The sequence below is a fragment of the Hakea prostrata genome, chromosome 8 (genome assembly GCF_041222555.1).
Source record: "Hakea prostrata isolate BN-2017 chromosome 8, UWA_Hpros_2, whole genome shotgun sequence".
NCBI lineage: Eukaryota > Viridiplantae > Streptophyta > Magnoliopsida > Proteales > Proteaceae > Hakea > Hakea prostrata.
Window position 1 is genome coordinate 2,307,142 of NC_142607.1, and position 18,850 is coordinate 2,325,991.

At 43.6% G+C, this 18,850-nt stretch overlaps 1 protein-coding gene across 1 annotated transcript in view; it reads right to left on the reverse strand.

Moving 5' to 3' along the window:
- Positions 1-2,858: 2,858 nt before the first annotated feature.
- LOC149006219 (coiled-coil domain-containing protein SCD2-like) overlaps positions 2,859-18,850 on the reverse strand; it is a 29,071-nt gene continuing 13,079 nt past the window's right edge. The window contains exons 14-18 of the mRNA XM_089166319.1: positions 10,659-10,728; positions 5,837-5,878; positions 5,263-5,303; positions 4,781-4,907; positions 2,859-3,924 (exon numbers count right to left, since the gene is read on the reverse strand). Coding sequence (XP_089022445.1) covers positions 3,791-3,924; positions 4,781-4,907; positions 5,263-5,303; positions 5,837-5,878; positions 10,659-10,728 — 414 coding nt within the window. The 3' untranslated portion in view covers positions 2,859-3,790. The remainder of the gene's footprint in view (positions 3,925-4,780; positions 4,908-5,262; positions 5,304-5,836; positions 5,879-10,658; positions 10,729-18,850) is intronic.

Here is an 18,850-nt window from a genome sequence, read left to right on the forward strand (position 1 = left end):
AGAACTCAAAGAGAACCTTGAGAGAACTTGTATTGATCACTTACTTGATGCTTTGTACAAATGAGTCCCTCCCCTATTTATAGGTGAGGTAGGATACGATGAATGGTTATGATTTTATACAAGTGTCAATAATCTAATGGTTAGGAATATTCTAGTGGGTTTAGATATTTCTAGGGATATTTCTAGAGGCAAGATACTTTCTAGATGTAGATTCTTCTATAACCTTCCTTCTTTCTAGAATGTGGGCTAAGTGTAACCCATTAGTATTCTTTCTAAGTTGGGCTGGGCCAGGTGTGGCCCATTAGTAACTTTAGCTAAGTTGGGCTAGACCATGTATGGCCCATTATATTAATATCATTGGGCCTATGATAAATTGGGCCGTGTCATACTCCCCCACCTATTCCGTCGACGTCCTCGTCGTGTTTTCATCGTGGAACCTCCTTATATGTTCTTGGAACTGCCACAATGCATTTTCTGCTTCCCAACTTGCTTCGCTCTCTGGCAATCCCTTCCATTTCACCAAATACTCTCGACTCGTAGGCACCCCGTGTTTATGCATTACTCGATCCACCGTTATATACTCTGCCTCCTTGTCATAGGATGTTGTTATGCTCGTAGGTGCCCTTGTAGAAGTCCCACGACTAGGATCCTCCGCATCTCCTTGGTAAGGCTTTAACATGCTTGCATGGAAGACATGATGGATCTTGAGCTTAGGTGGGAGGTCTAGTTGGTAAGAAACCTTACACACCTCCTTCACGACTTTGAATAGGCCTTCATACCGACAGATCAGTCCTTTATGCACCTTTCGCAAATACTTGAATTTTTTGGGTAGTAACTTTACCATGACTACGTCCCCTTTTTTGAAGTTTGTGAGTTGTCTATCCTTGTCGGCCCACTTCTTTATCTTCTTGGTGGCTATGTCTAAGCATGACTTAGCCACATCCAACCTTTTTCTCCTTGGTTGTAGGCTTTTGGGCAACTCTGGGGGCATCACGTCCTTGAACTCCTCTAGAGTTCTCTTGACCTCCTTCTGTCTGGCCGCCTTGGGGACATCCTCCTTGTCTTCCAAGAATGCTATCAAATGTGTGACTTGCCCCTCTTCGGCTCCCTTCTCCAATTGCATGGCCGAAAGAAGCTTCGGCCCCTCCTTAGTCCCTTGTATCGTCGGGACCATACAAGGTGCTCCTTCCTCCATAATGCACACCTTGTTTAAGAATGGCATGGGTACGCCCTTGACCCGTGTCAAGAATTCCATGCCAAGCACCAAGTTGAAGTCGTCCATTGTCACGACCGACAAATCCACGGTGCCTTTCCAAGCCCCAATTGTCATCTCAACTCCCTCAATAGGGCGCGCCTTCAAGTTGACGGCCTTAAGGCTCCCTCTTTCCTTGCTCATTTTGAGCCCCAAACGCTTTGCCTCCTCCGTTGAGACAAAGTTGTGTGTTGCCCCCGTATCAACCATGGCCCTTGCCATTTTGCCGTTGATACGCAACTCTACTTACATCAACCCCTTTGTTGATGTAGGGGTTTTGATTTCCTTGGCCTTGATAGCACCAAGCCACTGCAATGATCCCATGTGCACCTCCTCTTCGTTCGTGTCTTCGAGGAGTGCACTTAGGGCATTCCGTTTTGGGCAATCCCTAGCCCAATGTGGTCCATCACGAAGGAAGCACTTGTCTTTGGGCTGGAATTTCTTTTTCTTTTCTTGCTTGCCACCCTCCTTGTTCGAAGAGGACTTATTCGTGCCTTCCTTTGTGTGGTTGGTCTTCGACCCCTTCTCACCCCCACCTTTGTCATTGTTGCTCTTCTTGGCCTTAAACTCGTCCCTTCTAAACTCTATCAAGGACCCCACCGCCACTATGGTTGTAGCAAGATCTTGTATGCCTCGACGTTGTAGCTCTTGCGAGGCCCAATTTTGGAGCCCATCCATGAAGTCGAAGAGAAGTTCCTCTTCGGTCATACTCGGAACCTCCAACATGAGTGTTAAGAATTCCTTCACGTAGTCTCGAATCAACCCCGTGTGCTTTTAGCCTCTTGATGTTCTTTTGGGCCAAAATTGCAGTATTCTCTTGGTAAAATTGCTTCTTAAGCTCCTTCTTGAAGTCTTCCCATGTGTTTATGGTGCACGTACCTCTTTGCATGTCGTTGTACCTTCGTCTCCACCATAGAGCTACGGTTTCGGTGAGGTAGAGTTGCACGGTCTTGATCTTGGTAGACTCGTCCTCCATCGACGTAGCCTCAAAATACCTCTCCATGTGCCATAGGAAGTTGTCAACCTCCTGAGCATCTCTTGTTCCCTCGAATACTTTGGGCTTTGGCACCTCCACCACCACTTGGGTTTGAAGGGCCTCAAAATGTTGTTGTTTATGCTCCATGGTGTTGAGAGCACCCAATAGGAACTCCTTGAGCTCGTCCATCCGGCCATTGAGCTCCTCGGTCCTTTGCTCCCCAACGTCGAGGCGTTCCCTTGCCTCGGTCATCGCCAACTCTACTCGTGTTAGACGTGGCTCCATAGTAGCACCAAATTCAACGGACCTCTCCTTGCCCTTACGCCTATCCTTGGTGGTGTGGGTCTCCCTCCCACGGATTAGCTCGCCCTGTGCACCATTGAACGTCTCAGACTCGCTCGTCATTGTGTCTTCCCACACGCTTGACACACCCAACCGAAGCTCTGATACCACAAATGTCACGACCTTAGCTATTGACTAAGCCAACCGTGCCAGCACTTATAAATCAGATGATAATGATGATGATGGTCATGAAGATACTTCGTCTGTGCAGCTCAGTACTACACCAATTAGCACTGCTCCTCCCCCTCCCCCGCCCCCGCCCCCGCCCCTTCTGCAAGGTGAGGTTGATGTTGTGATCTCGACGAGTTCCATTAGGAGTAAACTAGAGTTTTTGGAAACATGGAAGCCATTCCTCCAGCCCTATCACTTGATAACTGTTCAAGGTGGAGATCCCTCCAGAAAGATCCAAAGTCCCTCAAGGCTACAACGATGACCTCTACAACCACCACGACATCTCTCGGATTCTTGGGGACAAGTCTCGCTGCATCTCCATCAGTCATGCTGCAGTCCGTTGCTTTGGATTCTTGGTTTCCAAGAAGAAGTATATCTTCACCCTCGATGACGACTGCTATGTATGTAATTAATTAACCCTCACCTCACTAGCTCCTCCATGTCTTTCAATTTCTTTTTCTTTTCTTTTCTTTTCTTGTTAATTAATTATACGCTGGGAAGAAACAGCATAACCCAAGAAGTTGGTTAAAAAACACGAAAACAAGACAAAAAACACCTCATGGATTCCGGTCGGCGACCGGATTCAACTTAGGTTCCGCGTTCCTATCATTTTCACGCTCAAAGACCAAAAATGAGCATACGAAAACATTCGGCAAGACGCATCACTTCACCGGTATCACTACTCATCGCTGCTGGACTGTCCAATCAATAATCTAATTCAAGAAATTAAAGAACTCAGATAATTACATATTATTTTTATAAAAATAATTTAGCCATGTGAACTAAGAAAATTGTGATCAATCAGATGCCTGAGAAATTTATTTCCCACTTTTCCTGCGAAGGGGGAGGAATTGTATTGGTTTGGTTTTACTTTCTCTTCATTTTTTTTCCCTTTTTTTTTTTTTTTTTTTTTTTTTTGGGGGGGGGGGGTGGGGGGTAGTGGAGGAACAATCACCTACTAGGTGGCAGTCGATAGCCATCACCACACAAAAACCACAACGACAACTTCAACGGTCAAACACAAGAACATCATTATCGTATGGTCATAATCAACATGTTTCTGAATCAGCTATGGACCTGTGACCGTTAGCGATGAATGACATTTGTTCAATCTCCTTGCGAGACGCTTCCCACAATTGCTGCTCAATCCCCAGCTTCTTCAGCTCCAACAAGCCTCTCTCAGCTGCATATAAGCACCATGAAATCTATCAACTCAGACGATCACAAAAATAACAGTAACAAATAAAATAAAAAAAAAAAAAAAAAAAAAAAAAAAAAAAAAAGGTTGCTACTGTTGGTATTTTCCCAGCAGAATTTCCCATATTTTGCTATTCCTAAAACCTGAACATTAGGTCACAGAATTGGTCCTAACAATCTAATATTAGATACCACGTTATAAATTCATTTTACTTTCTATATAGAATTCGACCACAAAGAACCGACAAATAATATTTATTATTCACTGCATATGCAAATATTCGAGACACATGCAACTGCAGAGCTCCATTTGTTTCAACTCAACATTTACAAGTAAATTACTCTCCATATTTATTTTGTATTTTATGCTGTCTTCTTTCTCCCTCCTTTTTTTTTTTCTTTTTCTTTTTTCAATTGAAAGGTTGGGGGCACGAAGAATATTTGCCACAGTTGAGTGAAGAAATATTCCAGTCATATGAAGAGGCTGGCATCCTCCATGGGTGCAATGTGCATCCATTAAATGTATCCCCAAAATTTCCTGAAATTTGATCTGATCCCAACCCCCCTTCTCTTTTCCATAAATAGCCAAAAGAATAATATCATACAATAATATGTACAATATGAACATTTTTATATCACATTGCAGTAAATACTTATTTGAGTTATTGTCATACGATTTTCAACTGTTTCTACCAAAATCCTGGAAAATATTTTTTTTGTTGAGAAAAATGGAGCCAGAGTGCTTACAGAATTCATTTGCCTTAAAATAAAGCAGAGACTATAAATTATAAAGCACACACACACACACACCAATTGAACCTAATTTATAAAGCAGAGTTTACCATCAATGGCATCATGGGAAGTAGGAGATTGGTTGCTACGACTGATCCAGAATTGGAGTCTTTCATCAGCAATATCCTCCTCAACTCCATGGACTTTGGCTCTTCTCCAGAAATACGTAAGCCATGCCTGGCCAATTTTACTATTGAGGTAAGTACAAAACCTTGAAACTGATAGTATCACTACTTGCAAGTAAACATCAATCACTTAGAAGATGCAAATGCATGGAGATTCATTAAGACTTAAAAAGAGTCGCATGTTAAACCAGGTAATACACGGTGTGTACATCACACTTGCAACCACTATACAACGGAAGAAAAAGGGGGCGAAACAAGTTGAGTCTTGCTTAGCATATTGGCAAAAGCAGGATCATGGATCCAACCTCATTTAGTTGGCACAAACTCAAGTTGACTTCAAAAAAAATCACTAACCATGATCCTACAAATAACAAGTTAAAAAAAGAGAGAACAAATAGACCACAAACCTCCTTGAAAGCAACATCTTCAGATTCCTCTCGGCTTAACTCTGCAAGAAGGGGCAGATCACAAAAGTCAGTTTCTTACCTTCAGAAATACACAATAAAGACATTTTCCAAGGAGTTTATCTAGGGTAACACATGTAGGTAGGCCAAATTAATATTATCAATTTGAGTAGTCAACTACAGAAACCAGATATCTCTCTTTTTGAACATACACCAAGACGGGCGTACAATGTGTTCTGCCTTGAGCCTTCAATTGCATACAAAAAGTATAGACGCAATATCATTGCTGTGCTACCTTAAGGACCAACCCAACTAGGTAAAACTATAACCATCAAAATATAAAATTTACTTTTGCACCACATGTCAGTCTGTTTGCTGTCATCCATGGAATATGAAAGAATAGATAAAGGAAAATAATATGATTATTCATTTTAACAGAAGGTTACTCCTTAGTGGGATGAATGACCAAGGATTCTACTTCCCTAGCCAAAATTGTTAATCACTAGTAGATTCCCCCCCCCCCCCCTCTCCAAGCAAATGACAGATTCTAAAACATATTCCTTGGAATGGAGTTTACCAAATGCCTCCAGAAATTTTGGATCGCCAGGTGACTTGGGACCTGATGGAATGAAATAAGAGAGTATTTAGTGCACAAAATCTAAGCTCTACAGATTAGGGAGGGAATTAAAACAAAGGATAAAATATAAACATGTATCATAATATACGATCTGTAAAGAAAAAGCATGCTGGTTCGTCTTGTGCATTAGGCTAGGAATCCTTCTCTTGTTACAATTGTGTAATCCTGCGGCCAGATTTATTACGGGCAGACATGTCATTATTGAGATTCTAAGAGATTAATAAATATATGACCTACAACTGGGAGATCTTACACAACCCAATCACATGCTCTTCTTTCTGAACTTGTGATTTCTCTTATTCTTCAGTCTTCTTTTGGTCCCTAGGATAATTACAGGTACTGAAATCCTAACATGGTATCAGAGCATCTGTGATCAGCTTAAGGACTACTCTCTCACCACTGATCAATTTCTGAGTTTTATATCCATGTAACTAAGATCCTTCTTTGCCAATTTATGCAGTGATCCTTGTCTATCTAATATTGCTACTGAAGACCCAGAGGATGAAGGTCTTTTTCTGCCATTAGTTGTTCAATTTGCGATCTGCTGAAGACACAAGATAAAATGAAAAACCCTCTAGCCATAATTTGTTCTGTGCATGATCTACTGAAGATACAAGATCCAGCAAAAATCTTCTTGCCATCATTTGTTCAGTTTGTGATCTACTGCAGATAAAAGTTCGGGCAAAACTCTTCTTCTCTTTTCTGAGAAACGACTGCAGTCCCTAGGGTGCCTTCCTCCTCTTTGTTCAATGGATTATGAATCTTATCCACAACCTTCATCTACTGCTGCTCTTATCTTGGGGAATCCCCCCCCCCCTTTTTCTTGCAATTGCAATGAGTATTGTGGTACTACTGTGAGGTATTTTCTACCTATTACTACAGGTTCTATATCACTGCCATAATTGCTGCGATTCTTGCATATGCTTGTGAGTACTGTGGCTGGTTTTTCTTCAAATCTCCTATTTATCAGAAGTCGACAGCAACCCCTTTTCTTCTGAGAAATGAAAAAAAAAACTGTTATTCATTGGATTATATTACTACTGCTGCCCTGTTTTTCCTTGCCACTCTATTTAGTATTTACTAAGATCAACTTCAATTGTGTCACTATTCTGGTAGATGGAATATTATATTAAAAATCATTAGTTCTTACCAGAATGACAGAATCTACATCAGTTCTCTGTTCTTCAGGTTTTTTTTTTTTTTGGAGGGGGGTTGCTTTGTGATTGTTAATACCCAGATCATGTTGTGAAAAAAAAGTGCTATTGGTGTATTCTTATTTGCTGTCCTATATCATCAGATAAATAGAACCGTGTTTTAGTCGCTACTACAAAATCTTTGGTGGTAATTTTCTCTGATTTATTCTACTATTTTGATCTCTAGTACATACTAATGGTTATCTACTCTTCCTATGATGCATTCGCTACCTTAATATTGGTTTGTGCTTCCCTCACTGATACATGGTTTACTGTCCTTATGTTATGAGTGCTACTTTTGCTACAGACCTATTTGAGTTGTTTTTCTTTTTTTCTTTTTCTTTTTGGGATGAATAAAGAATATATTAAAAGCAAGAAAACAAGAGAACAAGGCCATTAAACAGAAGGCCGAAAAGCATAATTAAAACCCCAGAAGACAACAATAAGCCTGTTCCTTGGGGTATCATCAACAGGGGGATGGGGAATAGCTATCAGCCTAGAAGAAACATCAAAACAGATGGCATTCCAAATCCTATCTATAGAGCGGGATTTGGAAGTCCATATCCTAAGATTGCGCTCCCACCAAAGGTGATGGATCAAGGCACAGTACACTAGCTTACCAATCCGATCGCAAATGAAAGAGCCTGAAAAGTTTCTCAAAATCCAAGACCAATCTCGAAAAAACCCATAGGAACGCCTCAAACAGGCCAAATGGAAGCAATGCCTTTTCCCCAGATAGATCTGGAGAAGGGGCACGAAAAGAAACTTTGAGTTGTTGCTAGTGATTCAAAATTTTCTTCTATATAATTGCAAGTTCTTGTGTCGGGTTTCATCAAGTAATATAGTTGCTTAGCATAAACTTTGAGATGCTAGAAATTCGTTCTCGTTTTTGTCCACGTGTATGCCACATGTGGGGAGGAGATTGGAGACTTATTTTATATCTACTCAAAAGACTTTTGAAGAGCATTATTTGTGGAGACTAAAAGGTATTCTACAAAATACCTACCTACCTGGTCCACAATAACCCAAGCTTCTTTTTATCTATCTATTTGGTTTGCAGTTACTCATACTGTCCTTTACCAGCCTACTTGGTCTGCAATAACCCATACTATCTTTTAGCTACCTACTTGGTTCATAGTAACCCACCTACATATGATTTGTAGAGACCTTTGTTTGAGGCTCTATTTCAGCCTTTGGTTGAACAAAATTATTACCTACTACCCACTACTAGCCTTCTAGCGAAGAACTTCAGTGCGGATATTAAAGTTGCGCTTTTACCTACTTATACAGACGTTGGAGCTGCACTTTTTATTTTGTTTTATTTTTTCTTTTTGGGAGATTCATCCCTACAATTGGCATTATTTGGATAGTGCCTTTGATGTCATTGTTACCAGTATACTTATGAATATGGTCCATCTTCACTGCCACCTATTATTCTCATTGTTAGATGGTTCATTCAGCATGAAGATTGTTTACTTAAGTTGCTGTTGATTATCTCCTAAGTGAAGTTCTTTTGGTATCTATCAGCATCTACTATTGTTATTTATGCTCAAGATCAATGAAGGTTTTTTATATGGTCTTGTTAGTCCAGGCTGGAGCCCTTATTTTGTATGCTCCAGCTTAAGGGGGAGACTTAGAAAGGTAGAGGTGACACTAGGGGCATTTCTGTCCTAGCGTTGCTAAGTTAGGAGTTTTTTCTCTTTTTAGTGTTGTGCAATTCTGCTGCCAGATTTATTAGGGGCAGATCTGTCATTCTATAGATTACAAAAGTTAATAAATATATGACCTAAAACTGGGAGATCTAACACAAACCAATCGCAGGGTCTCCTTTGTAAGCTTGTGATATTTCTTGTTCTTCAGTCCTCTTCATTCTTCTTTTTTTCTCAATCTTCTGTTCGCCCCTAGGCTGACTACAGGTACTGAGATCCTGACCAAGGAGAATTGATTAAAGCAGGACAACAACCCAGTATGTGATGAAAAGAATCTAATATCGGAGGACTAAAAGAATCAAAACCAGAAGACAGTGCAAGACATGTTCAAAGTTTTGTGGATCTGCCCCTATCAAAGGCATGGAAATCAGTGAAGTTCAAACGCTACGAAGGAAAGACTACCCAAAGTAGAACAGACTTGCCCCTTCAAAAACATGTCAATCAACCAACATTCCAATAGGATGGCAAGATTGTGTGATGGTCCGATTTCCCAATGAATTCAGTTGATTTTTCTTTTTCTTGGGTAGAACTCAGTTTATAGGTGAGTGGGTGAGTGAACCAAAGGATGTACCTCTTCCCGACTTTGAAGAATCCAATATTAAGGAGCATATTCAAATGTTCATTGAGATTCCATAAAGGTCATTTCCACCCATAAATGTTGATGAATTTACCCTCACATTTAGTGGTGCTGTCAGCATGATCAAATGTGACTCCTCCATAGTATGTGGAAGGGAGGATTTTGGAAAAACCAAGTAAAACCAATAACTGAAGCATTCATCCTGTATACTGCCTGCACGCTTTCCCCTGGTCTCCAGAAGCGAGTTGAAGGATGGGGGAAGTATTGGCAGCAGAGATCCAGGTTAACATGTCTGGACAGATCTACTTACAGAGTTTATTCCTTTCCTTGGGCAGCCTCAAGGATTCGGGAGTCGGGACTAATCCAGGGTGCAGTAGAGAGCTATCCAAATTGTATATAGAGGTGACGGGGGTCAAACTTTTTATCACGAGTCACATTAATGAGCATAGTAGAGGCATCGGTTGGTTGATTGCTCACACTACACAATAGAGAATAACAGTCGATTACCTCAAGGCTTATAATTGGCAAGCAAGTCTGCTGTCTAGAAGAGGAAGAATCAGTAACCACCTTTCTGCACATTGTCCAAGGCTCAAGGCACTGGTCCTATAACATAGGCATTTTTAACTTGGGTGGGTAATGCTGGCATGGATCAATCAACCATGCACCTTCGTCGCCTATCCCTTACATGATAGACAACAAATCCCTTGGAAGATGCTTCCTTCAGGAACTTGTTAAGGGATACGGGAGTGCCAAAAAAATGGAATGTCTTAAGACACCTCTGAGAATTTGGATAAACAGGTGTAGATTCTTTTCTATTGCACTTCAGGAGCTTGAAGTTGGAAAACCTCAACGGTGTAAGGTGTGGTTTGGTGGGGTGGATTGAATATTATCCATCCTGTGGGAAAGATGGAAGGAAATAATTACATTCCGTAATATGGGATGTTGTCTATCCTAGTTGAAAGTAATTCTTTGTTTACAAACAAAAATCATTGACAACTTTGCAATTCGGAATTAGAGACATAGTTGTCACAATGCCTAGACGAACCAAGTCATTGGAGAGGGACTTAAAAGTCAAGGCGACCAAATTGCTCGATTTGACCAAAGGAACCTGGACACCCTATACCTTGGCAACTGTCATTAGTGGAATTGAATATCGTTCTCTTCATATGGAAAAGTCACCAATATTGAATAAGAACCCCAAACAAAATTGAGGAGGGGGAAAAGCAGGGCTATAGAAAATGAGAGAATAGGCTCGACAAATTATTTGATAGAGTTTGACAAACCTGAGCTGCCTTGTCGAACCAAGTTTGGACGCCGGTGTTGTGATAATGCAAGCACGACAGCATCTTCAACCTTAAAGTCAAAAGGTCAAAATAAAGAAATAAGCATGACAGTCAACATGTTACACCAAAACGACACACAAAAACATAGGGTAAATAACTATAATGAAACTAAATTTTTACAGAATTTTACAAAGGATCTAACAGATATAAACTTCTGCAAAAAGAAAATTTTTCTCTCTCAGCAGGTTGTAACTTTGTGGATATACAGCAAAAAGCACAACTAAGGGAACAGAAATTACATATATGTTCATTTGATGCCCAAAAGCTGCATGCTGAAATGCCAAATACTGTTCCCATGGAAGCAAGGTTGTCAAGGCAAGGCAAGGCAAGGCGATAGAGGGCAACAAACACCAATGCGACACCAAGTTGCCTTGACCCAAAAATGGGCCTAGGCACCTAGGCAGAGACGCTTTGACAACCATGCATGGAAGAATAACTGACGTGAACTGGATCCAGGACCACCAAAGAGGGCCCAAGGAGGTTACCAGTACCTACAGCCCTACCAGCAACCCAGGCAACTTCAGCCAGCATAGGGGTATTTTCGTAATTTTGCTATTTTTCGGTTGAGTCTACTATTTGGATTTAGTTGGGTCCAGTATGTGAAAAATAAACACCATGAAATAACAAATCTAAAAAGAAATAAAAATGAAAACACACAGAGATTTAACGTGGTTCACACATCGATGTGGTATGCTACGTCCACAAGCAAAGAAGAAGAGTTTTTCCACTGTGCACAAGAAGAACAGAAGGAGATCTCACAACCAATTGTCAAGAACAGCATTACAAGAACTCTCACCCAAAACCCTAGTAAAAAATCTCAAATCTCTCAATAATGTGGTAGGCAAACATAAGATACATATATATATATATATAGACTCTTACCTAAGCCCTCCGCTTCCACCACAGATCTCCGCAAACGGGTCATTCGGGTCACCCACCAAAATATATCGGTGCGGGTCCATCTTCCAAATTGGGCACAAGAATTTGGGTCAAAATATAACAGTTTGTTTATAGGGACCTTAGAATTATTATTAATTTTGAGTTTGAATAATTATTTGTTGAGTTATTGAGAATCCTTTTTTTTGGATGAATAAATAATATATTAAAGCAACAAACAGAACAACAGGAGAAATACAAAACGGGAAGGGGAAAAAAAGAGAAGGGGGGGGGGGAGAAGCAAGGAGCTCAAGAAAAGGGGGAGAGAGTACAGCTGAGGCCCCAGAAACTAACAATTAACCTATTTCTGGGGTTGTCAGCAACAGGGGGATGGGGAAGGGAGAGCAATCTAGAAGAAACATAAAAGAAGATGGCTTTCCAAATCAAATCTAAGGAGCGAGATTTGGGAGTCCATCTTCGCAGGTTGCGCTCCCACCAAATGTGATGGATGGTGGCACTGAAGACTAACTTGCCAAGGCGATCGCAAATTGAGTTACCAGCAAAATTCCTAGAAATCCAAGACCAATCACGAAAAAACCCGTATGAGCGTCTCAAGCGGGGCCAAATAGATGCTAGGACTCTATCCCAAAGGGGGCGGGAGAAGGGGCAGGAGAAGAAAAGGTGGTCAATGTCCTCAGAACCACTCCAACAAAGGGTACAACTAGGGTTGGCGGGGATGTGGCGGCTAATGAGGAAAGATTGGGTAGGGAGGGCAAGGTTAAAAGCTCTCCAAAGGGTTAGAGAATGGCGGGGGATGTGACCTTTGAACCAAACCAAATGGGACCAGGGGACAGGGGGTGGGGACCACGGAGGAGGTTCCATGCAGAGGAAGTGGTGAAGGATTTGGACGGCGAGGGGGACCAAATGGTAGTATCACAGGGAAGGTTCAAGATAGGGGGAAGAGAGTTCCAGACATGTGCGAGATTGGGGTGGGGGAGAGGGGACCAGGCCCCCAGAGAAATGAAGGAGTCAAGGGAGGCAGTCTTAGGGATGCGGGTCTCATAGACTGAGCGGGGGCCAAGAAGAGTGAAGAGAATGCCCAACGGATGCCAAGGGTCAAGCTAGAAAAGGGTGGAGGAGCCAGTCGAAACTTGGACAGAAATGGCAGAGAGAGCACGGAGCCGGAGGAGAAGTAACTTCCTTCAAATCCAAGAAGGGTTAGAGGGACAAGAAGTGGTCCAAATGGAGTCTTATTTGAGAATGTAGGAATAGACCCAAGAAACCCAAATGGAGTCATGCTTGGTAGCAATCTTCCATATGAGTTTGAGGAGGCAGGCCACGTTAACATCGAAGATGCCACGGATTCCAAGGCCACCCTCCGCTTTGGGACGACAGATCGCAGCCCAAGAGATGGGATGAAGAAATCGGGAGACTTCTTGGCCTTTCCAGAGAAAAGCACAAAAGAGGGACTCCATGGACTGGATAATGGATTTGGGGAAGGAAAAGATACCACTCCAATAAAGATAAGAAGATTGGAGGACAGATTGAATGAGCACCACTCTCCCAGCAAAGGATAAAAGCTTACCTTTCCAGAGTTGGAGCTTTTTCCTGATATGATCAAGCATGGGGGAGCAATGATGGCTGGTGAGCCTGCCGGGGATGAGGGGGAGACCAAGGTAGGTCACTGGGAAAGAGCCAGGACTGAAACCTGAGAGCTGCAGAAGAGAGGCTCTGGTAGAATCCGAGACTCCGGAGAGAAATAGAGAGGATTTGCTGAGGTTGACACGGAGCCCAGAAAGAGATTCAAAGAAGGATAGGGAGGAAAGAATGGTGGAAATGGATTGATGATCAGCTTTTGAAAAGATCATGAGATCATCCACAAAGGCGAGGTGGGTAAGGTTAGTGGATCTACATTTGGGGATGGGAGAGATTAGGAGCTGATCCGTGTTAGATTGGAGGATACGGGAGAGGACCTCAAGAGCCAGGGTAAACAGGTAAGGAGAAAGAAGACATCCTTGGCGGATTCCCACCCTAGAGGGGAAGAAGCCAGCAGGGGAGCCATTTATGATGATGGAGAAGCAGGGGGTGGAGATACACAACTCAATCCAACGGACAAAAGCCGGAGGGAATCCCATAGCAGAGAGGACCTCACTAATGAAATCCCATCGGATAGAATCGAAGGCTTTGTGAAGGTCCACTTTCAGAAGAGCAGCCGGGGAGTGAGAAGATCTTTCAAAACCCCGAACGATTTCCGCGCAAAGGAGAATATTGTCCGAGATGCTTCGGCCCGAAATGAAAGCAGATTGGTTAGGGCTAACAAGATAGGGAATAACCTTCTTGATACGATTGGCAAGGATTTTGGAAATGAATTTGTAGATAACATTACAGAGGGAAATAGGGCGGAAATCAGAAAGAGAAGTGGCTCCAAGCTTCTTGGGAATGAGGCAGAGGAAAGTTTGGTTAATGGAGGAGATCTGGGAGGGGTTGAGAAAGAAGCTCCGAATGGCGAGAACAAGATCCTCCACAATGAAGTCCCAGGCAGACAAGAAAAATCCCATACTAAAACCATCAGGGCCAGGGGCGCGATTAGCCTTATGAGAGCGGATAGCAAGGAGGATCTCCTCACGGGATGGGATGGAGCAGAGAGAATCCAAATCAGAGGGAGAGACGAACTTGTTAAGGAGCGAGGGTTGGAAGGGAGTCCGAGGAGGGAGGGAAGGAGGAGAGAGAAGGCCAGAAAAGAAAGAGACAACTTCATTCCTGATACTAGGGAGATCAGAGATCCAGGAACCACTCCTCGTCAGAAGACCAGGAATGGAGTTGTAGTTCAAACGACCCTTGAGGGAGCGGTGGAAGTATGCAGTGTTTGCGTCCCCAAGTTCAAGCCATTTGATTCTCGCTTTTTGCCGAAGAAAACATTCCTCTTGGGAGGAAAGGGAAGAGAGAGCAAGGGAGAGAGAGAACTCGTTCTTCCTCAGCAAGAGAGATGTTAGAGGGATCACTTTGGAGAAGGATCTGGATTCCAGAGAGGTCAGATCGGCAAGAGGAGACTTGGGTGGAGATGTTTCCAAAAGTGGAGGAGTTCCAGGATCGGAGGGCAAGCTTAGTGTTCCTGAGCTTGCGGGCGAGGGCAATCAAGGGGAGAGAGGAACAATGGGTCGGCAGATTCCAAGCCTCGATGACCGTGGGGAGAAAAGAAGGGCTGGAGACCCACATATCGAAGAATTTGAAAGGCTTGGGGCCAGAGGAGGGGAGGTCAAGAATATGGAGGGAGCAGGGAGAGTGGTCAGAGAGACTGGGAGGGGAGAAATGGGCATGGGATGCAGGGAAGGCGGAGAGCCAGGGCTCATTCACAAGGAAACGATCAAGCTTAGAGGAGATACGAGCTTCCCCAATCCGCCGGTTTTGCCAGGTGAGAAAGTGGCCAGACCAACGAAGATCGGAGAGACCAGAATCCTCAAGGCAAGAATTAAAGTCATCCACAGCCGCAGGGTCAGGGAGATTTCCGCCAACCCTTTCATGCGCGAATCGAACGATATTAAAGTCACCCCCTATACCCCAAGGGAGGCCTTCAGCAGAAGGAGCAAGAGAACGAATATCATCCCAAAGAGGAGAGCGGTCAGATGGCCGGTTAAAACCATAGATAATGGTGAGAAGGAGGGGAGAGGACGAATAGGGAGAGATGAGCTGGAGGTGCATGAATTGAGAGGAAGAGGAAAGAAGGGAAATTTGAAACTTTAATGGATCCCAAAGGATCCAAATGTGGCCATTGGGGGCAAGGTTAGCATTGGAGAGGAAGGACCAAGAAGGGGCAATAGCCTTGGCAATCCGAAGGGCATTATCATTTTGAATATGGGTCTCAATGAGGGCACAGAAAGAGGCTTTGGATTCACGAAGAAAGGATTTCACATCAGCTTGCTTTGAAAGGGCATTTAAACCCCTTACATTCCAAATAATAATATTGGACATGGACATGGCTACTGTTGGGGAGGGAAAAACCCATCAGAGCAGCTTGAGGGCAAAATGGCAGCATGAGAAGTGGGGTACTGGGGCACAGGGGGAGATTCACACAAAGGAGAATGCAGAGGGGAGGGAGTTTCAAATAGGTTTGGGTCAATTGAGGAGTCAAAATTGGGAGAGAAGGGACAAAGGGGGTAACTGGAGAGTTCGGTTGGGGAGAGCTCACGGTGGATGGTAGGGAAACCAGGGGTAGGGGTAGGGGGAGTTTGGTTCAGAGGGCACAGGAGAACAGGGGATGAATCGTTGCAGGGCCAACGAAGGGGGCTGTGGTTTGGGTCGAGAGTTTTAGATGGGTAGGCTATCTTGATGGGTTTAGAAGACTGACGGGGGCTGTGGGTTGGGTTAAAGGCTTTGGATGGGTTGGTTTTTTTGATGGGTTTAGTGGGCTGTCGGTGATTTGGGCCAGGTTGGTTAGAATGGATTAAATGATTTAAATTGTCTAATGGGTTTAAGATGGCAGATGGGCTTAAGAGAATAGGCCCATGAGGCGATGGGATAAGAGGGGAGGTGGATAGTGAAGGCGCTAATGGAGTAGGGGGTTCCAAAAAGTCGGTGGGGCCCTCTCCATCCTTATCGACTAGGGTATTATAAGGATGAAGACAGGGAGACGGAACCAGAGACAACAGCAAGGGGGGAACAGGGTTCGAAGGCTTGACTAAAGCTTGAAGCGGTAATGGAGGCCATACCTTATCGGTTGCAGGTTGAGGTGAAAGCTGAAAGGATGCTACATCAAGGTTTTCGTGATTGGCAGGGTTAAGAGGTACCTGAATTTGCGGAGACCTGGAGACTGAAGCTTCGTCAACAGAGCCAACAGTGTGAAGCGATGGAGCTTTTGGCAGATCTTTGTCAGAGAGAGCCATGTCGTTCCCCTGAGGAGCAAGGTTTGCAGAGAGCAGAGTCAACGGGACCAGCGGAGCAAAACCAGGAGAGCTTCGATTTTTTTTTCTTTCTTTTTTTTTCTGGTTTCTCCGGTATGTTTTCGTCGGAACAGATGCCGGAGCTAACTTGGAAGGGAATACCGTCACCGAGACATTTTCCAACGCATCAATCAGAGGGATTTGATCCGGAATAGGGAGTACTTCTTCCATTTTATCTTCAGGCGGCAGAGAGGAGCAAACTTCACCGGGAAGCCGAGGAACCACAAGCGTTTGGCGGGGCAAAATCCCATCCGAAGAGTTGACAGTGGTGAAACCAGATTTGCAGGAGGATACATCATGACCGAAGGAGGCACAGGCGTCGCATCTTTCAGGGATCCAGTCATATGCTATAATTTGGTTGTAATGCAATCCATTGTCGTCTTCGATGATGATATGAGGGGGGAGGGGTTTGTTCGCAGAAACTTCAACGCAAATTCTAGCATACGAGAGACATTCCAAATTAGCGGTTTTCAGGTCAGAACGGAGGAGCCGTCCGATGGCAAAGCCGATTCTACTAAGGCATTCTTGATTCCAGAAATCCAAAGGGAGCCCAGGGAGGTTGAGCCAGAGGGGAATAGAGTTGAAGTCGACCCTGGAAAGAGGCAAAGAAGGTTCCCAGGACTTGATAAAAATGGGAGACTTACCGACGAACCATGGAGATCCTTCAATGGCTTTAGCCTTGCAAGAGGGAGAGGCGAACTTGAACAGGAAGGTATTGGCATCGATCAGGTGAGTTTCCATAGAACCTTGAGCACGCCATTGCTTGGCTAGCGAAGATTTAACAATACCGAAGGGGGGGGGAAGAGCCAAGAAATTGACCAAACACAGCGAGATTCCAAAGATTTATGCTATCAGTAGTAGCTTCAGAAGGGCAGTGAACCAGAGGGGGTGAGTTAGGGGAGGGAATAGGGGGATGAATGAGAGGCTGCAGCTGCGAGAAGGTAGGGATGGGATTGGTGAGTGGGAGGGCTTGAACAGGGAAGTTCCAAGCTTTTGGGGGGACGCAAGGGAGCAAAGAATAGCAGGAATCGAAGGGTCAGTGGAGAGCACAGGTGGGACGATGGCATGGGGGGGTAGGGATGGGAGGTGGCTGGAGGAGGGAGGGGAAGCAAGGGGGGAGACGTCGGAGCTCATAGCAATCTTATTGGGTACTTGTTCCTTGTTCAGTTGGGAATCCTAAGTTGTAAGGGAGTCTGTAGATTTAGTCTACTACTAGCAAGGATTTCATATCTACTTTTAGTTTCCAATTTGGATCCTTCTTGGTTGAGATACGATAGAGTCCTTGTACGAGTAAGAGTCTTTAGTCAAGTAGGAGTTTTAGTATGATTTGTCTTCTAAAATAGAGTCCTAATGTGAGTTCATTCGAAAAGCTATAAATAAGTCTCTCCATAGTGCAACAAATCAGTTAATGATAATAAAAAAAAGCTGAGATTGAAGGAGCAAGGATTAGAGGTCCTGGGTTCCCATGGAGGAGACTTGCGGTAGCGCCATTAAATGAAAAAAAATTGCAGGATTTTGAAATTCCAGCTTCCTTCTTCCATCTCCAAATACAAGACACCCCCACCCCTAGCCCACCCTTCTCCTCTCTTCTTCCCTCATCTGCAGCATTTACTCATCTCCCAAAACCCTAAAACCATAACCCAAATTCCCATATTACCCTTAAATTTTCTATTTTTCTGGAACTTTCAGACTTTTATAGAGACCCAAATTTCAACGTCAGATCTATGGTAGTCTAACTGTTAGATCTGTCCTAAACATTAGCAACATCATTCCCCTAACCCTAGTGACCTTCACATTTCCCTCCCAATTTCAGCCCAATCAGACCACCCCAAACCCTGGTCTAACCCTAATCCCTTCGCTGCCCTAGATTTCCAAAACCACAAAAAACCCTGACCATACTTCTCATCATAACTTTAACCCTTTATCCAAACCTTAATTCCTTTTAGGATCATCTTCCCTCAACCCTACTTAACACTCGACCATAACCCTAACCCTAGCTCAAACCCTAGATTCTTAAGAAACCCTAATTTTCAAACCTGGATTCAACACCCCATTTCTGAAATTAAAATTACAGCAAGGTTTATACCCAACACTAGAACCCTAATTCCATAACCATAGGGTATTATGAACTCTAGAAGACCGCCGATTCACTTGAAGATGATCCTGAGGATGGACCTAGACCTAGGGTTTGCATAATTGAATCCTAGATCCTGGTTCACATCAATAACAGATTTATAACAGAGGCAAACAACCTCAAAAGAAGGCAATCATTCTGTAGTTTCCCCTTTGGAAGATTATATTTTCACTCTGTGAGCAAGT